This window comes from Hyla sarda, chromosome 5, assembly GCF_029499605.1.
Source record: "Hyla sarda isolate aHylSar1 chromosome 5, aHylSar1.hap1, whole genome shotgun sequence".
Lineage (NCBI taxonomy): Eukaryota > Metazoa > Chordata > Amphibia > Anura > Hylidae > Hyla > Hyla sarda.
The window spans coordinates 321,214,939-321,242,896 of record NC_079193.1 but is presented as its reverse complement, the minus strand read 5'-3'; the positions used below and the strand labels follow the sequence as shown (position 1 = coordinate 321,242,896).

Genomic DNA, 27,958 nt, shown 5'->3' with positions numbered 1-27,958 from the left:
CCGTATGCGGTTTCCCGACCGCAGGCAAAAACGTGGTCGACCACGTTTTTGCCTGCGGTCGGGAAACCGCATACGGCCGAAAACAACGCCGACCGGAGGCTGCGGTTCACTCCGGTCGGCTCATAGACATACATTAAACACGGTTACCGAACACGGCTGAGTGCGGGCGCCGTGATTAAGCCCCGCCCCCCTCCTCCCAACCGTATACGGGAGCCGTATTTAACAAAACGTGGTGTGAACCCAGCCTACCATCATCTGGTGTCATGCATGTCCCGGAGTCAAGAATAGGGACTATCAAGCCCAGCTGGAACCTATGCAATTGGAAGATCTTCTTCTTGTTCGAGCTGGGAGAAGCCTTGTCACTGTCACCAATGGAAGAGTCCCGGGTGGTTAGTAAACCTGTCTGATTCTGCTACTGTCTTGCCCAGATACACTCCTGTAGCCCAGCTGTACCTGCTAGAGTCGAAAGACATTGTCACAGAACGTCTGGTGGCCCGACAGCGTGAAGCTCAAGTGGCCAAAGGATCCAGTGTGAGCCCTCCAGAGCCCTGGTGGGCACAACTCCAGGTTGGAGACGACACTACCCCAAGGACCAAGTCAATGGAATCGTCAATGTAGCTATGAGGTACCATGAGACTTTCAGCAAGCACCCCACAGACTTCGGACAGACTTCAATGATCCTGCACCAGGGCTGGTTCAACCTACTCTAGTCTCTACACCAGTCCCAGTCTTGTCACTATTGGCTCCGATCTATACACCAGTATCTAGAGAACCAACTCTGTCTCCAGCCTCTCCAGCGCAGATGCCAGCGACTCTGGGCCCTACCAGTCCTGAACTAATACCAGCTCCTAAGTTTGCTGTGGCCTCGGACGTTCTAAGAGCTCCAGAAGACGCAAGAGTTCCAGATTCTCCCAAGGTGGTGTTGCGTAGATCCCAAAGGTCTACTCAAGGACAGCTTCCCGCTAGATATAGGGAGTAAAAACAGTATCACACATAGTCTAACTAATTTAGTAAGTCTATATAATGTATATACAAGTTAGTCAAAATGTCTAGTCTGGACTGTATTTGTACATTACCAGTCCATATTGTTGAAATGTTTATATCTATCTAACATTTTCCTGTCCTTGTGTACAGGGTGCTCTCCTGGCCAGAGGGTTTCCTAGAGTGACAGAAATGCTGTATATAGAGGTAACAATGATGTGTTGTATAAAATATGTATAGAGTTCTGGGGAGCCCAGCCCAATCTGCAATTTATGTGTTTCAGTATCTAGAGTGTAATGAATCCTGTGTATTTACCAATTTATTACCCAAAGAAGCATATATGGACATTTCTAAAGTGCTACATGGACTCATCCTCTGTTGTTATTAACTATCCAGACCTGCGAAGGACATTTTATACCAGTATGCCCTAGGAACTGTCACTAGGCCTCAGTGGCCACTGTTAGTCGTCCACCCTCTAGACCTGGGCGCCGAAGGTGGCTGTATTCAAGAGGTGGAGTTTGTGGTAGCCCAGTACGGGAGGTGTCACCCCGTACTCTTGCTGCCCTGTCAGGCAGCCTCCCTACAGTGTCCCCTGGGCCCCTTTGCATCTGTACCCCCCCCCCCCCCCCCCCGTTTATATATGTTTCTAATGTATTATACCACGTAATGTGTTCGGGAAGCATTGTCACTTTAAGATTGTTTACCATGTGACTTGTCAAGTGATTGTTACCCAGGAGGTACCGGTGACCCGGTGATCCCAGGGGTGACCTATGGGCTCCCTACTAGTCTCCCCCATATAAGCCCTGGGTGAAGCTAGCTCTCTTTCTTTCCTTACAAGTCTTTGCTGAGGTAAAGTCGAGTCCTAGAGAGTGTCCAGAGTCATAGGAAGCCCCAAGTCCAGTCTACAGCCACAAGCAGTAACCACAGTCTCAGTATTGTCAGTCATCAGTTAAGTCAGTCACAGTCCCTATTTGGCATCAACGTGGCCTGCATTAAATTGACCCCATCTACTACAGTAGTTTAGGAACCACAGCAACTCAGCCATGAAGTGGAGACTATGTAAAGTTACATGGCGGGGTCGCCGATCCCCAGTGCGACGCATAGTGTATAAAAGTCACCTGCTGACTCAATACTGTAGCCATCAAACCTCATCTGGCAATAAACCAGCACAAAAACTGTGGAAGCTTCATAAATGGGAGTCCATGGCCGAGCAGCTGCAGCCTTACATCATCAAGGACAATACCAAGTATAAGATGGAGCGGTGTAAAGCACACCACCACTGGACTCTGGCGGAACATGTCCGGTGGAGTGATGGATCACGCTTCTCTATCTGGCAGCCTGATAGACAGTTTTGGATTTGGCTAAAGCTAGGAGAATGTTACTTGCCTGAGTGCATTGTGCCAGCTGTAAAGTTTGAGGAATAATGTTGTGGGTTTCTTTTTTTCACGGTTTGGCCTGAACCCCCTTACTTCCAGTATAGGGAAATCTTAAAGGGGTTCTCCAGTGGAAAACAAATGTTTTAAAATCAGATCAACTGATGCCAGATAGTTAAACAGATTTGTAAATTACTTCTACTTAAAAATCTTAATCATTTCAGTACTTGTCAGCTGCTGTATGCTCCACAGGAAGTTCTTTTGTTTCTGGAGTTCTTTTCAGTCTGACCACAGTGCTCTCTGCTGACACTTCTGTCTGTGTCAGGAACTGTCCAGAGTAGGAGAAAATCTCCATAACAAACCTTTCCTGCTCTGGACAATTCCTGACATGTCAGCAGAGAACACTGTGATCAGACAGAAAAGAGATTCAAAAAGAAAAGAACTTCCTGTGGAGCATACAGCAGCTGATAAGTCCTGGAAGGGTTAGGATCTTTATATAGAAGTAATTTACAAATCTGTTTAACTTCCTGACACCAGTTGATTAAAAAAAAATTGTTTTCCACTGGAGTACCCCTTTAATGCTTCAACATGCCAAGACATATAGGAACCGTTTGGGTTCGGCCCTTTTCTGTTACATGACTGTGCCCCAGTGCCCAGAGCAAGGTCTGTAAAGACATGGTTGGGGGTGTTTGGTGTGGAAGAACTTAACTGGTCACACAGAGCCCTGACCTCAACCCCACCCAGCACCTCTATGATGAACTAGAATGGTGTCTGTGAGCCGGCCCTCTCATCACACATCAGTGTCTGACTTGACAAATGCCCTTCTGGATGAATAGGTAAAAATTCCCATAGACACTCCAAAATCTTGTAGGAAGTCTTTCTAGAAGAGTGGAAGCTATTATAACCGTAAAGAGGGACCAGCTCCATAGTAGTGCCTATGGATTTAAACTAGAATGGGCTGAATCTGCTGTAAGTATAGTGTGTAGGTGCTGCAATACCATGTGCTGTATTTGTATTATATAGTAATCCCTCAACTTACAATGGCCTCAACATACAATAGTTTCAACATACAATGGTCTTTTCTGGACCATTGTAACTTGAAACCAGACTCAACATACAATGCTATGGAATCTGCGAAACGTGTCAACGGTTGGAAGAACCGACCAATCAAAATGGACATTTCACTGGTAAAACCCCTGTATTACTGAAGTGCATGCACTGACTGATGTCTTGTAGCGCCCCCTACAGTACAGGGAGGTATTACATGTTCTGTACTCTTTACCTGTACCCAGGGTTAGCTGCTCCTTTGGACATCAGGTGAGGGCGGCTCCATATTCAATTTTTTATTTTTTTTATTTTTATTTTTGTGAGGACATTGCGTGTTCTGTAAAAGACCCTGAAGAAGCTTGTCCTCTACATAGACCAGTGTTTCCCAAAGAAGGTGCCTCCAGCTGTTGCAAAACTACAACGCCCAGCATGCCTGGACAGCCGAAGGCTGTCCGGGCATGCTGGGAGTTGTAGTTTTGCAACAGCTGGAGGCACCCTCTCTGGGAAACACTGACATAGACAGTGATTTACAGCTCCCAGCAGATCTTTCTTACTTTTATATATAAGGATTTGCTTTATCTGTATTAGTTATCTACTTATTTTTCTTTAATCCTCACTTTTTCCTATTTTTGGATGACATTTTGGCGGTTTACAGAACCAATTACCAGGTTTCCATAGAGTTATGGTCTCGACATACAATGGTTTCAACTTACAATGGTCGTCCTGGAACCAATTAAAGGGGTTATCCAGGAAAAAACTTTTTTTTTTTATATATCAACTGGCTCCAGAAAGTTAAACAGATTTGTAAATGGCTTCAGTACGGCTTTCAGTACTTATGAGCTTCTGAAGTTGAGGTTGTTCTTTCCTGTCTAAGTCCTCTCTGATGACACCTGTCTCGGGAACCACCCAGTTTAGAAGCAAATCCCCATAGCAAACCTCTTCTAAACTGGGCAGTTCCCGAGACACGTGTCATCAGAGAGGACTTAGACAGAAAAGAACAACCTTAACTTCAGAAGCTCATAAGTACTGAAAGGATTAAGATTTTTTAATAGAAGTAATTTACAAATCTGTTAAACTTTCTGGAGCCAGTTGATATATATAAAAAAGTTTTTTCCTGGAATACCCCTTTAATATTGTAACTTGAGGAACCACTGTATAGAGAGTATTAGCTCACGTGATACATATTCAGAAATATGAGGCTACCTGTTCTCCTTCTTTTCTGGTTTACTTCGGAGAGTTACAATTTACTGTGGAGGAGCTTCATAGGATATGAAGTTGAAAATTGTTTTCATTAATGTTAATAGGTTGAACTCACTATAGAAAAGGTATTTGGCCTAGAGAGAGGCGATGAGCGCGAAGTGTGATGAGCTTATCCTTCAGGAATCCCATCTGCTCCGCAAAGATAACCCCAGATTATTTCACAAATCATTTCCTCCTATATACTTCATGAGCAGTGATAACAAGAAAGTGGGGGTAGTAAGTGAGTTTAATACCTGACTGACCATTACTGGCTCAAATATAGGAGGAGACCATTTGAGGAGATCTCTAGAAATCATTTGACACATCAACATCCAAAAATATATACTGACATATACCATATTTATGCCCCAGATACAGGTCAATGGAAATTACTTGACAACATTCTGGCTCATATTGTAGAACATAAAGAGGAGCGTGGCCGGTGACTAGAGATGAGCGAACTTACAGTAAATTCGATTCGTCACGAACTTCTCGGCTCGGCAGTTGATGACTTATCCTGCATAAATTGGTTCAGCTTTCAGGTGCTCCCGTGGGCTGGAAAAGAGAGTCTATCCTAGGACTGTATCCACCATTTCCAGCCCACCGGAGCACCTGAAAGCTGAACTAATTTATGCAGGATAAGGCATCAACTGCCGAGCCGAGAAGTTTGTGACGAATCGAATTTACTGTAAGTTCGCTCATCTCTACCGGTGACCCTAATATGACCAAAAAATACAGGGAAAACAGTCTACTAGATGGCATCGTAAAATTGTATATTGAATTTACACAGTTGTGTTATCTTCTTGGATAAGTCATGGATTGTACAATTTCTCAGGTCATCATAAGTTATATACTAGACCAGTATTTCCCAACCAGGGTGCCTCCAGCGGTTGCAAAACTACAACTTCCAGCATGCCCGGACAGCCTACCGTATTTTTCGCCCTATAGGACGCACCGGGGTATAAGACGCACCCAATTTATAGGTGCAAAATCTAAAAAAATAAAGATTTTGAACCCAATAGTGGTCTTCAACCTGCGGACCTCCAGATGTTGCAAACTTCAACTCCCAGAATGCCTGGACAGCCAACGTGCAATTTTTGATAGGAGACTATACTAAAGTATTTAGCACCAAACGCAATATACTTTTCTGATTGAAAAGCTACTTTGGTCATATATCTTTGGTTACTAAGGGGTAATAGGAGAAAATGACCCCAACATTTGTAACCCCATTTCTTCTGAGTATGGAAAAACCCCATGTGTGGACGTCAAGTGCTCTGCTGGCGAACTACAATGCTCAGAAGAGGAGGAGCGCCATTGAGCTTTTGGGAACAGAATTTGTTTGGAATGGTAGTCAGGGGCCATGTGGGTTTACAAAGCCCCCCGTGGAGCCAGAACAGTGGACACCCTCACATGTGACCCCATTTTGGAAACTACACCCCTCACAGCATTTAATAAGGGGTGCAGTGAGTATTTACACCCCACTGGTGTTTAACAGATCTTTGGAACAGTGGGCTGTGCAAATGAAACATTTTATTTTTCATTTTCATGGACCACTGTTCCAAACAGACACCTGTGGGGTGTAAATGCTCACTGTACCCCTTATTACATTACATGAGGGGTGTAGTTTCCAAAATGGGGTCACATATGGGGGGGGGGTCCATTGTTCTGGCACTATGGGGGCTTTGTAAACACACGTGGCTTTCAATTCCGGACAAATTTTCTTTTCAAAATCCCAATGGCGCTCCTTCTCTTCTGAGCATTGTAGTGCGCCAGCAGAGCACTTTACATCCACACATGGGGTATGTTCTTACTCAGAAGAAATGGGGTTACAAATTTGGGGGGGATTTTTTCCTATTTTCCCTTGTTAAAATGAAAAATTAAGGGTAACACCAGCATTTTTGTGAATTTTTTTTTTTCATTTTCCCATCCAATTTTAATTAAAATTCGTCAAACACCTGTGGGGTGTTAAGGCTCACTATACCTCTTGTTACATTCCGTGAGAGGTGTAGTTTCCAAAAAGGGGTCACATGTGGGTATTCATTTTTTTGCGTTTATGTCAGAACCGCTGTAAAATCAGCCACCCCTGTGCAAATCACCAATTTAGGCCTCAAATGTACATGGTGCGCTCTCACTTCTGAGCCTTGTTGTGAGTCCACAGAGCATTTTACGCCCACATATGGGGTATTTTCATACTCAGGAGAAATTGCATTACAAATTTTGGGGGTCTTTTTTTTCCTTTTACCGCTTGTGAAAATAAAAAATATGGGGCAACACCAGCATGTTAGTGTAATTTTTTTTTTGTTTACACTAACAGGCTGGTGTAAACCCAAACTTTTCCTTTTCATAAGGGGTAATGGAAATACCCCATATGTGGCCCTAAACTGTTTCCTTGAAATAAGACAGGGCTCCGAAGTGAGAGAGCTCCATGCGCATTTGAGGACCATATTAGGGATTGCATAGGGGTGGACATAGGGGTATTCTACGCCAGTGATTGCCAAACAGGGTGCTTCCAGCTGTTGCAAAACTCCCAGCATGCCTGGACAGTCAGTAGCTGTCCAGAAATGCTGGGAGTTGTTGTTTTGCAACAGCTGGAGGCTCCGTTTTGGAAACACTGCCGTACAAGACGTTTTAAATTTTTATTGGGGGGACAGTGTACGGGGGTGTATATGCAGTGTTTTACCCTTTATTTTGTGTTAGTGTAGTGTAGTGTAGTGTTTTTAGGGTACATTCGCACTGGCGGGTTACAGTGAGTTTCCCGCTAGGAGATTGCGCTGCGGCGAAAAATTTGCCGCAGCCCAAACTTGAAGCAGGAAATTTACTGTAAGCCTGCCTGTGTGAATGTACCCTGTACAAACCTCCAGCTGTTTCAAAACTACAACTCCCAGCATGCACTGACAGACCGTGCATGCTGGGAGGTGTACTTTTGGAACAGCTGGAGGCACACTGGTTGGAAAACCTTCAGTTAGGTTCTGTTACCTAACTCAGGATTTTCCAAACAGTGTGCCTCCAGCTGTTGCAAAACTACAACTCCCAGCATGTACTGATCGCCAAAGGGCATGCTGGGAGATGTAGTTATGCAACAGCTGGAGGTACGCAACTACAACTCCCAGCATGCCGAGACAGCTGTTTGCTGTCTGGGCATGCTGGGATTTGCAGTTTTGAAACATCTGGAGGGCTACAGTTTATAGACCAGTGCACAGTGATCTCAAAACTGTGGACCTCCAGATGTTGCAAAACTACAAATCCCAGCATGCCCAGACAGCAAACAGCTATGTGGGCATGCTAGGAGTTGTAGTTTGGCAAGATCTGGAGGGATATAGTTTAGAGACCATTGTATAGTGGTCTCAAACTGTAACCCTCCAGCTGTTGCAAAACTACATATTCCAGCATGCCCAAACAGCTGTCTGGGCATGCTGGGAGTTATAGTTTTGCAACATCTGGAGGGCTAGAGTTTAGAGACCACTGTACAGTGGTCTCAGACTGTAGCCCTCCAGATCAACTTACCGACTTCCGTAGGATCCAGGGAGGCGTCCTCTTCTGCCGCATGACATGCCGCCCGTGCCGATCGCCGTCGCCTGCTGCCTCCGGACGGGTAAGTGGATCTTTGGCGCCCGGTCCCCTTCGGTTCCCCCTTCTGTCCCGCCTATTGTGGGTGGGCAGGACGGGGAAAACTAAAGTTAACCCCCCGTCCCCGATCTGCTATTGGTTGTCGCTTCTGGCGACCAATAGCAGGGATAGGAGGGGTGGCACCCCTGCCACCTCACTCCTATCCCTTCAGGGGGATCTTGTCTTAGACATCCGCGATCCCCCTTATATTCCAGGTCACCATAGACCAGTAATGACCCGGAATAGGCACAAATCTCAAGTCTGATGACCCCCCTGGGCATTTGCGCGGAGTGCCTGCTGATCGCCGCGCGGCAGGGACCGAAATTATGGATACGCCCTAGGTCCTTAAGTGGTTGAAGGGGTTAGCCAGGAAAAAACTTTCATTTAATATATCAACTGGCTCCAGAAAGTCAAACAGATTTGTAAATTACTTCTATTAAAAAATATTAATCCTTTCAGTACTTATGAGCTGCGGAAGTTGAGTTGTTCTTTTCTGTGTAAGTGCTCTCTTATGACACCTCTCGGGAACTGTCCAGAGTAGAAGCAAATCCACATAGCAAACCTCTTCTACTCTGTGCAGTTCCTGAGACAAGCAGAGATGTCAGCAGAGAGCACTGTTGCCAGACAGAAAAGTACAACTCAACTTCAGCAGCTGACAATTATTGGAAGGATTAAGATTTTTTTGATAGAAGCAATTTACAAATCTGTTTAACTTTCTGGAGCCAGTTGATATATAAAAAATAGTTTTTCCTGGTAATACCCTTTTAATATTAATTCCAGACCATTATGGAGATTGCAAAGTTGTATTTGCTGTGCCCATAACATTGTGGCAAGGGGACACTGTATGAAACTTATTGCTGAACAGAAAAAAAAAATTTCCGATATAGAGGGGTTGTCCAGGAATTAAAAAAAAAAAGAAAAATTATATGGCTAGATAGAATTGGTGTAAAAATAAATTAGAAGCAATACTCACCTACCCTGAATTCCCAATGGGGCTGTGCCCATGATCCCAGTTCCTGTTCATTAAAGGGGTACTCCGTTGCTCAGCGCTCAGTGCTCGAGCTTGAGAACGGTCGCGAGGCCGCCGAAATGTTGCTCTGTTTTTTTGTACTGGAATAATGGAATAAATCTTCACATTTTTTTCACAATTTGTGTCCTGCTGTTTACTGGATTTCTATTGAGAGTGGAGCCACCAACCAGGGCCCCTTACAAGGGTGCACCTTTTCTATTACATTAGGTTGTGCTGCTCTCCTTGGTATATATCTATCTCATAACTGTCACGATTCGGCTGGCTGGAGGTGGATCCTCTGTGCCAGAGAGGGATTGGCGTGGACCGTGTTGGTGGACCGGTTCTAAGTTGCTACTGGTATTCACCAGAGCCCGCCGCAAAGCGGGATGGTCTTGCAGCGGCGGTAGCAACCAGGTCGTATCCACCAGCAACGGCTAAACCTCTCTGACTGCTGAGATAAGCGTGGTACAAGGGAGTAGACAAGAGCAAGGTCGGACGTAGCAGAAGGTCAGGGCAGGCAGCAAGGATCGTAGTCAGGGGCAACGGCAGGAGGTCTGGAACACAGGCTAGGAACACACAAGGAAAAGCTTTCACTGGCACAATGGCAACAAGATCCGGCGAGGGAGTGCAGGGGAAGTGAAGTATAAGTAGGGAGTGCACAGGTGAACATACTGATTAAGCCTGCTGCGCCAATCAGTGGCGCAGTGGCCCTTTAAATTGCAGAGACCCGGCACGCGCGCGCCCTAAGGAGCGGGGCCGCGCGTGCCGGGACAAGACAAACGGGGAACGGGTCAGGTACGGGAGCCGGGATACGCATCGCGAGCCGGCGCCTCTCGCATCGCGAATCGCATCCCGGCTGGGAGTGATACTGCAGCGCACCCGGTCAGCAGGTCTGACCGGGGCGCTGCGAATGAGAGGATGCTGCGAGCGCTCCGGGGAGGAGCGGGGACCCGGAGCGCTCGGTGTAACAGTACCCCCCCCCCCTTGGGTCTCCCCCTCTTCTTGGAGCCTGAGAACCTGAGGATAAGACTTTTGTCTAGGATGTTGTCCTCAGGTTCCCAGGATCTCTCCTCTGGGCCACAGTTTTCCCAATCCACCAAAAAAAATCTTTTCCCTCTGACAGTCTTGGAGGCCAGAATCTCCTTCACAGAGAAGACGTCAGATGAACCGGAAACAGGAGTGGGAGAAACAACTTTGGGAGAGAAGCGGTTAATGATGAGTGGTTTAAGGAGGGAGACATGGAAGGCATTGGGAATACGAAGAGAAGGAGGAAGAAGGAGTTTGTAAGAGACAGGGTTAATCTGGCACAAGACTTTGAAAGGGCCAAGATAAAGTTTGTAACTGGGGACACGAAAGCGGACATATTTAGCGGAGAGCCATACCTTGTCTCCGGGAGCAAAAATGGGGGGAATTCTTCTTTTCTTATCAGCAAATCTTTTCATCCGGGATGAAGCCTGTAAAAGAGAATTTTGGGTCTCTTTCCATATGGTGGAAAGATCACGAGTCACTTCATCCACAGCGGGCAAACCAGAGGGCAAGGGAGTAGGGAGGGGAGGAAGAGGGTGACGGCCGTACACCACGAAAAATGGGGATTTAGCAGAAGATTCGGAGACTCTGAAGTTGTATGAGAATTCGGCCCATGGTAGAAGATCTGCCCAGTCATCCTGGCGAGAGGAAACAAAATGCCGTAAATAGTCACCCAGGACCTGATTAATTCTTTCTACTTGCCCATTGGATTGGGGATGATAAGAAGAAGAGAAGTTTAATTTGATCTTGAGCTGTTTACAGAGGGCCCTCCAGAATTTAGACACGAATTGGACGCCTCTATCCGAGACGATATGCGTGGGCAAACCGTGAAGGCGAAAAATGTGTACAAAAAATTGCTTTGCCAACTGAGGCGCTGAAGGAAGACCAGGAAGAGGAATAAAATGTGCCATCTTGGAAAATCGATCAACGACCACCCAAACAACTGTGTTGCCACGGGATGAGGGCAAGTCCGTAATAAAGTCCATACCAATCTGTGACCAAGGCTGTTCAGGAACAGGCAGAGGATGAAGGAGACCAGCAGGCTTCTGGCGAGGAGTCTTATCCCGGGCACAGACAGTACAGGCCCGCACGAAATCAACAACATCCGTCTCCAGAGTCGGCCACCAATAAAATCGAGAGATGAGTTGCAAGGATTTTTTGATGCCCGCATGGCCTGCGAGGTGGGAGGAGTGTCCCCATTTGAGAATCCCGAGACACTGGCGTGGAGAAACGAAGGTCTTCCCTGGAGGAGTTTGCCTGATGGAGGCTGGAGAAGTGGAGATCAGACAGTCCGGAGGAATGATGTGTTGCGGAGAGACCTCTACTTCAGAGGCATCAGAAGAACGAGAGAGGGCATCGGCCCTAATGTTCTTGTCAGCAGGGCGAAAATGGATTTCAAAGTTAAAATGGGCAAAGAACAACGACCACCTAGCCTGGCGAGGGTTCAGTCGTTGGGCAGACTGGAGATAGGAGAGATTCTTGTGATCCGTGTATATGATAACTGGAAATTTTGATCCCTCCAGCAGGTGCCTCCATTCCTCAAGCGCCAATTTAATGGCCAGTAGTTCTCGATCACCAATGGAGTAGTTTCTCTCCGCCGGAGAGAAGGTCCTAGAAAAAAACCCACAAGTAACAGCATGCCCGGAAGAATTTTTTTGTAGAAGGACAGCTCCAGCTCCCACAGAGGAGGCATCTACCTCCAATAGAAAGGGTTTAGATGGGTCAGGTCTGGAGAGCACGGGAGCAGAAGAAAAGGCAGACTTGAGATGTTTAAATGCGTCTTCCGCTTGGGGAGACCAGGCCTTAGGATTGGCATTTTTCTTGGTTAAAGCCACGATAGGGGCCACAATAGTGGAGAAGTGTGGAATGAATTGTCTGTAATAATTGGCGAACCCCAAAAAACGGATAGCACGGAGTCCGGAGGGGCGTGGCCAATCTAAGACGGCAGAAAGTTTATCTGGGTCCATTTGTAGTCCCTGGCCAGAGACCAAGTATCCTAGGAAAGGAAGAGATTGACATTCAAAGAGACATTTCTCCATTTTGGCATAAAGTTGATTGTCCCGAAGTCTCTGAACAACCATGCGGACATGCTGGCGGTGTTCTTCTAAGTTGGCAGAAAAAATCAGAATATCGTCCAGATAAACCACAACACAGGAATATAGGAGATCACGAAAAATTTCATTAACAAAGTCTTGGAAGACGGCAGGGGCGTTGCATAGGCCAAAGGGCATGACCAGATACTCAAAGTGTCCATCTCTGGTGTTAAATGCAGTCTTCCATTCGTCCCCCTCCCTGATGCGGATGAGATAATAAGCACCTCTTAAGTCCAGTTTGGTAAAGATGTGGGCGCCTTGTAGGCGATCAAAGAGTTCCGAGATAAGAGGTAAGGGGTAGCGTTTTTTTACCGTGATTTTATTAAGTCCGCGGTAATCAATGCAAGGGCGTAGGGAGCCATCTTTTTTGGACACAAAAAAAATCCAGCTCCGGCAGGAGAGGAGGACTTGCGGATAAACCCCTTTTTTAAATTCTCCTGGATGTACTCCGACATGGCTAGAGTCTCTGGAGCAGACAGAGGATAGATTCTGCCCCGGGGTGGAGTAGTACTCGGGAGGAGGTCAATAGGACAGTCATAAGGCCTGTGAGGAGGTAAAGTCTCTGCTTGCTTTTTGCAAAAAACATCAGCATAGTCCATATAAGCCTTAGGAAGACCGGATACCGGGGGAACCACAGGGTCACGACAGGGAGTACTGGGAACCGGTTTAAGACAGTCCCTGAGACAAGAAGTACCCCAGTTCTTGATCTCTCCTGTGGACCAATCAAGGGTTGGGGAATGGCGTTGAAGCCACGGTAATCCAAGAAGAATTTCTGAAGTGCAGTTGGAGAGGACCAAAAATTCAATTTTTTCGTGATGGGGTCCGATGCACATTAGGAGAGGTTCTGTGCGGTAACGCACGGTACAGTCCAATCTTTCATTGTTAACAGAATTGATGTAGAGGGGTCTGGCGAGACTGGTCACCGGGATGTTGAACCTGTTGATGAGAGAGGCCAAAATAAAATTTCCTGCAGATCCGGAATCCAAGAAGGCCTTAGTAGAGAAGGAGAAGGTAGAGGCAGATATCCGCACAGGCACAGTAAGGCGTGGAGAAGCAGAGTTGACATCAAGAACTGTCTCACCTTTGTGCGGAGTCAACGTACGTCTTTCCAGGCGGGGAGGACGGATAGGACAATCCTTCAAGAAGTGTTCGGTACCGGCACAGTACAGGCAAAGATTCTCCATGCGGCGTCGTGTCCTCTCTTGAGGTGTCAAGCGAGACCAGTCAACTTGCATAGCCTCCACGGCGGGAGGCACAGGAACGGATTGCAGAGGACCAGAGGAGAGAGAAGCCGGGGAGAGAAACCGCCACGTGCGAACAAAGTCCATATCCTCTCGGAGATCCTGACGCCTTTCGGAAAAACGCATGTCAATGCGAGTGGCAAGATGAATAAGTTCATGCAGGTTAGCAGGAATTTCTCGTGCGGCCAGCACATCTTTAATGTTGCTGGATAGGCCTTTTTTAAAGGTCGCGCAGAGGGCCTCATTATTCCAGGATAATTCGGAGGCAAGAGTACGGAATTGGATGGCGTACTCGCCAACAGAAGAATTACCCTGGACCAGGTTCAGCAGGGCAGTCTCAGCAGAAGAGGCTCGGGCAGGTTCCTCAAAGACACTTCGAATCTCCGTGAAGAAGGAGTGTACAGAGGCAATGACAGGGTCATTGCGGTCCCAGAGCGGTGTGGCCCATGACAGAGCTTTCCCAGACAGAAGGCTGACTACGAAAGCCACCTTAGACCTTTCAGTAGGAAACTGGTCTGACATCATCTCCAAGTGCAGGGAACATTGCGAAAGAAAGCCACGGCAAAACTTAGAGTCCCCATCAAATTTATCCGGCAAGGATAATCGTAGGCCGGAAGCGGCCACTCGCTGCGGAGGAGGTGCAGGAGCTGGCGGAGGAGAAGATTGATGGAGCTGTGGTAATAGCTGCTGTAGCATCACGGACAGTTGAGACAGCTGGTGGCCTTGTTGCGCTATCTGTTGCGACTGCTGGGCGACCACCGTGGTGAGGTCGGCGACAACTGGCAGTGGGACTTCAGCGGGATCTATGGCCGGATCTACTGTCACGATTCGGCTGGCTGGAGGTGGATCCTCTGTGCCAGAGAGGGATTGGCGTGGACCGTGTAGGTCTGACCGGGGCGCTGCGAATGAGAGGATGCTGCGAGCGTAACAATATCTATCTCATATCTATCTATCTCATATCTATCTCATATCTATCTATCTAATATCTATCTCATATCTATCTATCTATCTATCTATCTATTTATCTATCTATCTATATATCATATCTATCTCATATCTACCTATCTCATATCTATCTCATATCTATCTCATATCTATCTATCTATCTATCTCTCTCATATCTATCTATCTCATATCTATCTATCTCATATCTATCTATCTCATATCTATCTATCTATCTATCTAATATGTATGTATGTATGTATGTATCTCATATCTATCTATCTATCTCATATCTATCTATCTATCTATCTATCTATCTCATATCTATCTATCTAATATCTATCTATCTATCTATCTAATATCTATGTATGTATGTATCTATCTCATATCTATCTATCTCATATCTATCTATCTCATATCTATCTATCTCATATCTATCTATCTATCTATCTATCTCATATCTATCTATCTATCTATCTATCTCATATCTATCTATCTATCTATCTGTCTAATATCTATGTATGTATGTATCTATCTCATATCGATCTATCTCATATTTATCTATCTATCTATCTATCTACCTATCTTATATCTATCTATCTCATATCTATCTATCTTATATCTATCCATCTATCTATCTCATATCTATCTATCTATCTATCTATCTCATATCTATCTATCTATCTATCTATCTATCTATCTATCGCATATCTATCTATCTATCTAATAAATATCTATCTATCTATCTATCTATCTCATATCTATCTATCTTATATCTATCTCATATCTATCTATCTCATATCTATCTATCTATCTTATATATATCTATCTCATATCTTTCTATCTCATATCTATCTATCTATCTTATATCTATCTATCTATCTATCTATCGCAGTGTTTCCCAACCAGTGTGCCTCAAAATTAGTGATGAGCGGCATACGCCACATTCGAATTTGCGATATTTCGCAAATGTATGGACGAATATTCGTCCTATATTCGCAAAATTCACATTCGCTATCTTTGTTTTTTTCATGTGAAAATTAGTAATGAAATTCACACGTACGATTATATCTTTCACCTAAAAGAAGGGAGGGATCAGTGTCCTCTGACTGGAAGCGCCGATATTCGCAAATATTTGCATATTCACCAAAAAATAAAAAATAAAGAATATTCATCATTATATCGCAATATTCTATATAAAGGCTGTGAGTAGTAGTTTTGCAACAGCTGGAAGCCCCCTGATTGGGAAACACTGATCTACACTATCTCTATCTTTTTATCATAAGTTTTACATGAAAATAGTAAATTTGGAATTTCATCGCTCAAACTTCTTTTTCTTCTTTGTCTTTGTAGATGATTCGGCAGCGACATGAAGATTGAATTGTTTGGGGTTTGTTCTGTCTCTTCTCTCATTGCGCTGAATGAAAATGATTTTGCAACAAATACTACATAAATGGTGCCATCTAGTGTCAAGAAAGGAAACTACATCACATATGACTAGTGAATAAGAGATCAGGCTGGATTATTACAAAGGATGAGGAGAATTATATCTGGAAATAATAATCAATTATTATTGGTATACAGTGTATGTAAAACCCCACTTACCTCGGGTTTCATGTAGGTAGATGACCTACAAATGCACCAAACAGCCTCACTGAGTCATTGTTAAAAATGTGGTGCATTTTTTAGACTGTCTAGTCCAAGTTTACCAGTCTAAGTTTATAATTATCTTCCCATGTATGCCTCCCATGTCAAGGCGCATGTTATTGGAAACTTTATATCAAGCTTTAACCCCTTCATGACCCAGAAATGTTTTGTTCTGGCTCACGTTTTTTCCTCCTTACCTTCTAAGACCCATAACTTTTTTTTATTTTTGTATTATGGCTTATTTTCTGCGTGACGAGTTGTACTTTCCACTGATAGACTTTTCTTTTTCTTTTCTTTTTTTTCTTTTTATCATACAATATATTACGAAGGGCGAAAAAAATTATATGTGTGGCAAAATTGAAAAAAAATATAGAATTGCACATTTTTTGTAGGGCTCTAAGTTTTTACGATTCCAATGATACCAAACTTGAATAATTTTTGTTTCCTTTTATGGCTAAAACAAATTGAAAACTTAAAAAAGAAAAGAAAAAAAACCTTTTGTTTATGACCATGTTCTCCCCACTATAACTGTTATATTTTTCCACCTACGGAGCTGTGTAAGGGTTTGTTTTTTGCGCCATGAGCTGTAGTTTTTGACTGTACCACTTTTGTGGTACAGGATATAATGTAACCAAAAGTCAGTAATTTTGGCATTAGCCTGGCAGTGGTGACATCACTGTGCACAGAGGGCTTGGGAATACCCTCCGCACACCATGTCTGATGATTTGCATATACCGAAAAAAAAAGGATAACAGGCAACCTGAGGCACAGTGGTAAGTGTCTGTGGTAGGTATCATTTTCATCAGTGTCAACCGCACTACAAGCCTGTACCAACATGTTAGTGTGGGTGATACTGATGACAGATTTCCTTTAATACATAGCATTTTGATGATAAATGTGTGTTTGTAATGTTTTTATTTTTTTTTACATGGTGTTTCTTTTAGGGTCTTTTTGGTTCAAATTTTTGCGCAACTCAGTCTCTGCCACTTTACTAAAAATGGGAGAGCATGGCCTTAAAGGGGTAGTCCAGTGGTGAAAAACTTATCCCTAATCCTAAGGATAGGGGATAAGTTTGAGATTGAACCGACCGCTGGGGCCCCCTGCGATCTCTCTGTACGGGGGCCAGGCTCTCCGGCCAGATAGCGGATGTCGACCCCCACACGAGGCGGCGGCCGACACGCCCCCTCAATACATCTCTATGGCAGAGCCGGAGATTGCCGAAGGCAGCGCTTCGGCTCTGCCATAGAGTTGTATTAAAGGGGCGTGTCGGCCGCCGCTTCGTGCGGAGGTCGACATGCCCCCTTCCCGCGGGCTGTCGGGGCTCCGTACAGGAGATCGCAGGGGGCCCCAGCGGTCGGACCCCCCGCGATCTGCAACTTATCCCCTATCCTTAGGATAGGGGATAAGTTGTTCACCACTGGGTCACCACTGGACTACTCCTTTAAAGGAGCATAGCCGGATTTATTTCAACTTATTCCAGAGGATATTTCAATTAAATCTTACACCAGCAAATCACTATGGTAGATTTCAGTGCATGGGGTGAAGTCACAGATAAATCCAGCACAATCGTACACTGGTTGGGTTTTACTTAGAGGGGTACTCCACTGCCCTGCTTCGGAAGCTCCGCTGTCCAGTGTCCGTAAGTTTATTGTTCAGAACGCTATGTGCAGGCTTCCGTGTTCAGGGCCGCCCCGAGGGGGCGTCACGAGGGGGCGGGCGTGACATCACGAGGGGCGGCCCTGAACACGGAAGCCTGCATGTAGCCTTCGGAACAATAAACTTCCGGACGCTGGGGAGCGGAGCTTCCGAAGCAGGGCAGTGGAGTACCCCTTTAAAGGGGTACTCCCGTGCCCGAGCCTTCTGAACATCCGCAGGGCCGTGATGTCATGACCGAGGCCGCTGCTTCAAGCCTTTTAAACCTGATGTTCAGAAGCCTGGGGCACGGGAGTACCCCTTTAAGACTTGCATCTTAGTAATTCTCTCCCATAGGCTCAGGCCCAGAGCAGACTTACTAACAAGACTACTGTCAGCCTCAGAAATGACATCAGACCTTTGTTTTTGCGCAGTTTTGAAGAGGCAACTCATTTTTTTGAAGTCTGTGCCACAATTATATAAATCGGGCACACAATCTATAAAATACACAGTTTTGTCTACAGCAGCGGTCTTCAAACTGTGGCCCTCCAGATGTTGCAAAACTACAACTCCCAGCATGCCCGGACAGCCAACGGCTGTCCGGGCATGCTGGGAATTGTAGTTTTGCAACATCTGGAGGGCCACAGTTTGAAGCCCACTGGTCTACAGCAAAAAAAAATGGTTTCAGCTATTATTTTCCATAAGATTTCCTTCTTGCTTAGAATGATAAAACATAATACATTCTGCCATGTACAGGTAAAGGCTGTAAAAAAAGACAAACTATGTACGATATAATGTTACAGAAGCTTCAACAACTCATCATTTAGAGATTTCTTAATTAATGCAATATTATAATTGTGCCATAGTACTAAAAAGCTCAGCATTGGGTATGGAAGGTTTACAGAATAGGGATGTAGTTATTTATCTTGGTTCTGTGCCTTTGGGAAATGCATTCAGCGATCCACACAACATTGCGACATTCCTGCTCCTTTAGCTTAATGTAGGCGTAAAAGACCCCAAAGTGGAATTGATTGTTAAACGCCAGCACGTTCATTTTCACCTGGAAACAAAGAACAAGACAAAGTAATAGATTGGTTTACAAAATCTAATTTCATATACCCTATTAGGGAATTCTAGGGATAAGGGATTAGATGACTGTTGGACCCCCCACGACCTCTGGGTCGGCACCGTGGTATTCTGAAAACGGAAGCTTGTGGCTTCCGTGTTTGTGACTTCATGCCACGCCCCCTCTATTCATGTCTATGGGAGGGGGTGTGACAGCTAGTAGATAGCCATCACGCCCCCTCTAGTAGACATGAATGGAGGGGGTGTGATGGCTGTGGTCGCCAGGCGTCCGGCGGCGGATTTCTGGTTGCCGCGCCAGAGATCGTGGGGGGTCCGGCCGCTGGGGTCCAGCCCTTTGGATAGGGGATAAGATGTCTAGGGACAGTTTACCCCTTTATGCTGCCTGAAGCACAGGTGTGGTGTCTCAGCACCAAAGGCTGTCCTGTGGGCTTCGGACTTCCTCGGCAGCCCATGTGACCCTGCCTGCCAATGGGAACCCCTAAATTGTGAGCTATATAGAGTAGTGGGGGAGGAGTTGCCCCAGTTCAGGGTTCAGTGTGGTAAAGGTGTGAGCTGTATGTGGAGAAGCTCTGAGGGAAGTCCAGATAAAATCTGATCTCAAGTCTTATCCAGCAATTCTACAAGGATCCCCCGCATAGAAGAAATTCAAGCCTACCGGAGGAAGTCTCCGGACTTTGTCAGAACCCTAGCGACCTGGAACAGTCTTCAGTCTCATTTCAAGACAGTATCAATCAATTGGGTGAAAGGAACATAAGTCCCAACAAGGCAACAGGGCTCCCAAGGGGTAACACTGCATCCTCTCCACTCTGCACAATACTGTTGGCATGTAATACCATCTGCACCCTGCTCAGTATAAGGCAGTTATCTGTACCCCGACGTTGGTGTGTTTCTTTACTCCCTGTGTCTGGCCCAGGAGAAGCTGTCTCCAACCTCGGATCGTGTATAGGCTAACGGTGCCCTGGCGTCACGAAGTGATAAGGTATTTCTTGCACCCCTGTGTCATCACACAGGCAGCATAGCACAGAGTCAGAGTTTGGTTATAGGGCAGATTACTGCTCCCCGCTGGGGATATAACCAAGGGGACACTTTGTGACAAGTTTTGTTATTGGTTCCTTAATGGGGTACTCCGGTTAGGTATCTCCTATCCACAGGTTAGGGAATAGGTGTCTGATTGGGGGGGGGGGGGGGTCTGACAACAGGGACCTCCCGCGATCTTCTGAACTGGTCCTGGCCCCCACTTCTCAACTCTCCAGTCTGCTACTTCCCCCAGAGTGCTCTGGCCCCCACCTTCGGAGACGTGCTTGTGCCTTGTGCTATGGTCAATCACCGGCTGAGATGGGTGAGTTGCGCAGTGGCAGCTGGTCCCCATTCATGTTACCGTAGGAGGTCCCAGTGTTCGGACCCCACCATATCCAGTGGTTAGGGGATATGTTTCTTCAAATCTAGAGTACCCCTTTAAGCATAGTTTTGTTGCTTTATGTCCTACCTCATTCTCAAAAAACACGTCTTCTAGTGTCTTCTCTCCAGCTCCATTCCCAATTCCTTCAAACAATGTTCTGTACTCCTGCAAAAAACAAACCAAAATGTGTAAGACCAGGATTATTCTTAGATCCAAAGACAAGAGAGGTATAAAGATTTTTTTTAGGATTCCTTTGGCCCCCCCCCTTTTTTTTTCATAGAACTTGATATACTTGGTTTATTCCAGTGTTCTCCAAATAGGGTGCCTCCCGCTGTTACAAAACTACAACTCCCAGCATTTCTGGACAGCCAACGGCCTCTAAGAACCCCACTGGATGAAGAGGATGAGGCACTGGTGTAGTACGTGTCCCCTTCTAAAATTCCCCCTGCACCGTATCGCCCTCAGACACCAGAATGTGCAGGAAACATAAACTGCGGCTGCCCTGTTGACTTGAATGGATCCCGTTGCAGTTCTTAGGTGGGCAGAGGCTGCTGTGCGGGAAGAAAACAGTTCAACTAAGTGTGTATGTATTCTCAATAGGGAGAGACACGTATTAGACCGTTGTGTTGTACAAGATGCTACAATAAACATAAGAAGATTTACAATATGACTAAAGAGTATTGTTATATACCTATTGTTTGCTGAGCACAACCTAAAGTACGTAGCACTGTGACCGCATAGGAACCGGTCTATTAATCTACTATGGTTTGATCTCAGAAGCCCTGATGGACAATTTTCTTGTTCTAGTGAATTAGATTGTTGGAATTGTTGGGCTCGGCCAACCTAAGTCTATTGTGTATTTTTGCTTTATAGTTGAAAGAGGAAAAACAGGATATTTGGGGAATCGGTATTGGAAAAAAGAGTTCTCTGGCCACTATGACATTTTGGAACTAGCTAAATTAAATGAAATTGAACAATAGGTACAACTGACTGCCTCATGACACCAGCAATAGTTCCTGCACCACCCAAACCCACCAGGAGTTAAAGGGGTACTCCGGTGGAAAAAATGTTTTTTAATCAACTGGTGCCAGAAAGTTAAACAGATGTATAAATTTCTTCTATAAAAAATCCTTCCAGTATTTATTAGCTGCTATATACTACAGAGAAAGTTCTTTTCTTTTTGGATTTCTTTTTTTTTCTGTCCACAGTGCTCTCTGCTGACATCTCTGTCCGTATAAGGAACTGTCCAGATTAGGAGCAAATCCCCATAGCAAACATATGCAGCTCTGGACAGTTCCTGATACAGACAGAGGTGTCAGCAGAGAGCACTGTGAACAAAAAAAAAAAAAGAAATCCAAAAACAAAAGAACTTTCTCTGTAATATACAGCTGCTGATAAGTACTGGAAGGATAAATATTTTTTAATAGAAGTAGTTTACAAATCTGTTCAACTTTCTGGCATCAGTTGATTAAAAAAAAAAAAGTTTTTTTTCCACCAAAGTACCCCTTTAAGGACCAAGCCCATTTTGACCTTATGGACCAGAGCATTTTTTGCACATCTGATCATTGTCACTTTATAACTCTGGGATGCTTTTACTTATGAATTTGATTCCGAGAGTTTTTTTGTGACATATTCTACTTTATGTTAGTGGTAAATTTTCGTCGATACTTGCATCATTTCTTGGTGAAAAATTATATTAATTCACATATACATATATATTAACCCCTTAAGGGCTCAGCGGTTTTCCGTTTTTGCATTTTCACTTTTTCCTCATCACCTTCTAAAAATCATAACACTTTCAATTTTGCACCTAAAAATCCATATTATGGCTTATTTTTTGCGCCACCAATTCTACTTTGCAGTATTAGTCATTTTACCAAAAAATCCACGGCGAAACAGAAAAAAAATCATTGTGCGACAAAATTGAAGAAAGAATTTCATTTTGTAACTTTTGGGGGCTTCCGTTTCTACACAGTGCATTTTTCGGTAAAAATAACACCTTATCTTTATTCTGTAGGTCCATACAATTAAAATGATACCCTACTTATATAGGTTGGATATTGTCGTACTTCGGAAAAATATCATAACTACATGCAGGAAAATTTATATGTTAAAAATTCTCATATTCTAACTCCTATAACTTTTCTCTTTTTCTGCATACAGGCCGGTATGAGGACTCATTTTTTGCGCCGTGTTCTGAAGTTTTTATCGGTACCATTTTTGTATTGATCGGACTTTTTGATTGCTTTTTATTCATTTTTTCATGATATAAAAAGTGACCAAAAATACACTATTTTGGACTTTGGAAATGTTTTGCGCACACGCCATTGACCGTGCAATTTAATTAACAATATATTTTTATAGATCGGACATTTACGCACGCGGCGATACCACATATGTTTATTTTTATTTTTATTTACAGTTTTTTTTTATGGGAAAAGAGGGGTGATTCAAACTTTTAATAGACCTTTGTTAACTTTTTTCACTTTTTTTTTGCAGTGTTATAGCTCCCATAGGGACCTATAACACTGCACACACTGATCTCCTATGCTGATCCCTGCAAAGCCATAGCTTTGCAGGGATCAGTCAGATACGCGGTCGATTGCTCAAGCCTGCTTCCCAGCTGATCGGAACATCACGATGTCCCGATCAGCCCGACTGAGCTGCCGGGAACGGTTTACTTTCGTTTTCAGACGCGGCGATCAACTCAGCCCCCCGTGGTGCCAGAACAGTGGACTCCCCACATGTGACCCCATTTTGGAAACTACACCCCTCACAGAATGTAATAAGGGGTGCATTAAGCATTTATACCCCACTGGCATTTGACAGACATTTAGAACAGTGGGCTGTGCAAATTAAAAATTTTATTTTTAATTTTCACGGACCACTGTTCCAAAAATCTGTCAGATACCTGTAGGGTGCAGATGCTTAATGCACCCCTTATTACATTCTGTGAGATGTGTAGTTTCCAAAATGGGGTCACATAACACCTGTGGGTAGTTAAGGCTCACTGTACCCCTTGTTACGTTCCTTAAGTTTTTTTTTGTGTGTGTCTTTATGTCAGAACCGCTGTCCTACCAGATGTTTTTCATTTTTATTGGGGAGGGGGGGGGGTACTATGTAGGTGTACATGTAGTGTTTTACTCTTTATTTTGTGTAGTGTAGTGTAGAGTTTTCAGGGTACATTCACACGGGCGGGGGTTCACAGTGAGTTTCCTGCTGGGAGTTTGAGCTGCAGCTGAAAATTTGCTGCATCTCAAATTTGCAGTGAGAAATTTGCTGTAAACCTCCGCCCATACATCCCCAATTGGGGGGGGGGGGGGGGGAGGGGGGCAAACTTCCAGCTGTTGCAAAACTACAACTCTCAGCATGCAGTGACAGCAGAAGGGCATGCTGGGACTTGTAGTTATGCAACAGCTGGCATACTACTACAACTTCCTTTTGGCTGTCTGTGTATGCTGGGGGTTGTAGTTATTCAACAGCTGGAGGCACACTGGTTGCAAAACACTGAGAGTTTGTTACTTAACTCAGTGTTTCCCAAACTGTGTGCCTCCAGTTGTTGCAAAACTACAACTCCAAGCATGCCCAGACTGCCCAGGCATGCTGGTAGTTGTAGTTCGGAAACATCTTTAGGGCCAGATGTTACAAAACTACAACGCCCAGCATGCCTGGACTGTCTGGGCATGCTGAGAGTTGTAGTTTTGCAACATCTGGAAGAGCACAGATTGGAGACTACTGCACAGTGGTCTCCAAACTATGGCCCTCCAGATGTTGCAAAACTACAACTCCCAGCATGCCCGGACAGCCAAAGACTGTCTGGACATGCTGGGAGTTGTAGTTTTGAAACCCCTAGAAACAGCAGTGACGATCGCTTTACAGCAATCTTCACTGCTGCCTCTGATGCTGAAGCCGACGCTGCCTCCTCCACTTGCCTGCTGCTGGTCCCAGGTTTCCGCTGCCTGTGCCGGTACCCAGGTATGTGCTGCCGGTCCCCCCCGCAACTCTCGGGGTCATCTTCCCCCGCTCTGCCCAGATTTCTAGGGGCAGGCAGAGCAGGGGATCTGAACTTTCACCCCCTCAGTCACCTGAGACACTGTGATTGGTCCACAGGGACCAATCACAGTGATCGCTTACCAGGACCATTCACAAATGGTCCTGGGGTGTGTTGCAGAAGTTTTTTCCTGTCGGTAACAGCTGGACTTCTGCCTGTTAACCCGTGCGATGCCGCACATCGCCGGGTTAACTGAATGACTTATATTAACATCAGGATGCGTGAATTAGCTGCATAATCTGACGTTTATATAAGTCATAATGCAGGAAGGGGTTAAGGTTCCGATGTCGTGTTTTTCGTGTTCAAGGGACGAATATCTAATAATAGTTAAATGAGCACTGTCAGATTGAAAAACTTTATATATTTTGCACATCTTGACAAAACATTAACCTTTCTATTAGCTAAAATGAAGCTTTTAATCATGGCTTTTAAAAAAGAGACCATTAGGGGTCCCCATATCATCCAGAACATAATCCTGTCCAGACTCAGCATCATCTTTGCCCAAGCTGAAGCACAGACTTGGACAAAGTCCAGGAAGTGAGTGCCTATTACTCCTCTGTGTGCACTCCTGTCTGAAAACAGAGTTACAAGGTTACAGAGCAGCCTACAGTGATTGGATTTAGAGACAGCACAGCACAGCAGACTCAGGGAGGAAGTGAATGCATGGTGAGTGAGGGCGGGCTCAGTGCTTGTCTCGGACACACCCTTTCCTGAGAAGTGAATGTCAGAATGAGTGAGCAGCTGAACAGATGGATTTGTAAGCCAAATACAGAAGCTAGACACATAAAAAAGACATGTAAAGCATCTGCATGACCTAGTGAGGAACATATAAAAGCATTATTTATTTCTGTCATATGACAGGTTTGACTTAAGTGAAACTGGAATCTCTTTGTAACTGAGACTAGTGATGATTTCAGCCATGTTTGGGACCCTAGGTGGTGAACTACACATTGAGATTTGGGAGCTTACTACTACATTTGTCAAATTCTATTTCAGATACCAATGATATCAATACATCACTGTTTTCAATGATTCTGAATAATCATGTAACAATTTCTAATGGTCCATAAAACCTGTGTTTGATTGATTGACAAACATCATAACCGTGTCCACAACTCCCACCAAGGTCATTATTATTATACATACAGCGTAATACTCAGCTATGTTCTTCACTTGGTCATAGTCATCTGCATTGGCGAGAAGTCTCAGCCCTTCCGGATACAGTTTGCCACAAGTGGGGTACAAGGTCTCTCTATCTTCTTTGTTGAGCTCGGTGCCAAAGGAATTAATGGTGATAACAAACACACGTCTGTCTGCTTCAAACTACGAAAGAGAAAGAGAGGCCATTACATAAAGGTTAGCAAGGAGCATTAGGGTATGTTCACACTACAGATATGGCGCTGAATCTCCCCCTGCGGCTATGCAGTACTCGCGAACTTCCGCTCAATGAATGAACATGTTCTTTCTTTGCGCAGAACAATTTCAGCGGCAGAATTGCCCGCTGCTGAAATTCCGCAGTGCGAACAGGTCTCACGGAAGACCCATTCACACTGATGCTAATGTTCACAGTGTGGAATTCCACTCGCGGAATTCTGATCACGGAATTTCCTTCGTTCTAACGAGGGATAAGTCATTGACAGAGGTGTCTGGCAGTGGCTTATATTCCTTTCCCTATTAAAACATGTGCCCTCTCGGACTCACATGCATGTGTATATGGGGGGTTAGGAGGAATCCAAGTTGTATCTAAGAAGTCACCTTAAAGGGGTACTCCGCCCATAGACATTTTATCCCCTATCCAAAAGATATAGGATAAGATGTCTGATCTCGGGGGTCCCGCCTCTGGGGACCCCCGCGATCTCGGCTGCGGCCCCCCAGACATCCGGTGTGTGGAGCAATCTTTGCGGAGGTTCATGACATCACGGTCACGTCCCGTTCCACTCCTAGACATCTTATCCCCTATCCAAAAGATGTCTGATCGCGGGGGGCCCGCCACTGGGGACCCCCCTCGATTTCGGCAGCGGCCCCCCCCACATCCGGTGCACGGTGTGAACTTCGCTCCGTGCCGAATGACTGGTTATGCGGGGCGGAGGTTCGTGACTTCAAGTTCATGCCCCACTCATGACGTCACGTCCATGTCCCCTCAATGCAAGTCTATGGGAGGGGGCGTGATGGCCGTCACACCCCCTCCCATAGACTTGCATTGAGGGGGCACGTGCGTGACATCACAGCCTCTGGCGGTGCACTAGATGCTCTGAACGAACACAGGATGAGGCAGATAGATCACGGGGGTCCCCAGTGGCAGGACCCCCACGATCAGACATCTTATCCCCTATCCTTTGGATAGGGGATGAGATGTCTAGGAATGGAGAACCCCTTTAAGTAGATATTGGGATTCAAAGGAATTTTTTTCTTTTATTTCAAACATGCCAATTTGAAGCAACTTTTCGTTGTTGGTTGGAGCTTCGGAAAAGCAAATCTATGTGCGGTAGCCCTTGGGGGGTGTTGGTAGTGGGGGTATTGTTTCGGTAAATGAGGGGTTAATGTTAACCCTATAGTTCGTGACGCCAGGCTGAGGGCTAGTATGCTGAGGTAATTCTCCGGCCTACTGCTGCCCTTCCCAGTAACGATAGGTGCATATACCAAAATGACTGAAGGTCCACAAGGTACTTGAACTTGAACAAACTTTACTGAAAGGCTTGCGGTACATCCAATGCACAATAATAGTCTCAGGAATACAGTCTCTATATAGTGCAATGACTGACAGTTGTTGTGGACCTTGACTTTTAGATATAGTCTCTGAATTTAGCGTAATATTTGCAGATCCATCCGGATTTAGGGGATAGATAAGGTCCGGTGATGCTGCAGAGATTGGGGCTTAGGGATTGATACACTCTCAATTTAGAATCGATCAGCCGTTGCCGCAAGGCTCGGGCCTAACTCACTGCAGGAGATAGCTGTATAGATCCTTCCTCGTCAGGAGTGCAGGAGCAAAGAGAAAGAGCAATGGCCGCCGCTCCCTTATATGGGCAGGGCCGTTCTGGATTGGTCACAGTAACTGTCACTCACCATTACAAGGAGTGATGGGTAGCATACGTCACAGGGACCTCCAAAGGTCCTAAAGCAGAAACCATAGAGTTTTCCCGATCACATGACCCGCAGGTCCTGCTACGCTGTATACAGGTAATTAACTATTTATAGACATTGATATCATATTTACATGCATCCTAAATAAACTATTAGCTCAATAACTATCTAGATGAGAGGTGACCAGGGGTGAACTAGACCATGGGGACCCCGACGTCCTAGGGACTCTGGCTATGGGGACCCACACACGCAGGTACCGGATAGGATACGGTACCGGGACACCACATATGTTTGCTATAAGTAGCCGTATATTTTTGCAAATAATTACTCACATTTCTGATACACGAGGAGGTCTATATGAGGCTTCGACCTCCCGACAAACCCTGCCTACTTTTCTAATCAACATTATAGTGACAAGAGAAGCACACAACAGCAAAAGTAATATGTTTTTCTGGAAATGGGGTTTGTCCCATCATTTTGCACTTTCATTGAGGGGACGTGG

General features: G+C 45.1%; 1 protein-coding gene and 1 long non-coding RNA gene across 2 annotated transcripts in view; one reads left to right on the top strand and one right to left on the bottom strand.

Moving 5' to 3' along the window:
- Nucleotides 1–738: 738 nt before the first annotated feature.
- On the top strand, nt 739–16,054 carry LOC130272729 (uncharacterized). Its single transcript, XR_008843706.1, has 2 exons — nt 739–1,188; nt 15,911–16,054. It is a non-coding gene; the product is annotated as an uncharacterized LOC130272729 (long non-coding RNA).
- A 1,982-nt stretch (nt 16,055–18,036) lies between these two features.
- The window catches only part of ATP6V0D2 (ATPase H+ transporting V0 subunit d2), a 35,366-nt gene continuing 25,444 nt past the window's right edge, over nt 18,037–27,958 (bottom strand). Inside the window, exons 6-8 of the mRNA XM_056522276.1 lie at nt 25,519–25,695; nt 20,409–20,486; nt 18,037–18,896 (exon numbers count right to left, since the gene is read on the bottom strand). Coding sequence (XP_056378251.1) covers nt 18,735–18,896; nt 20,409–20,486; nt 25,519–25,695 — 417 coding nt within the window. The 3' untranslated portion in view covers nt 18,037–18,734. The remainder of the gene's footprint in view (nt 18,897–20,408; nt 20,487–25,518; nt 25,696–27,958) is intronic.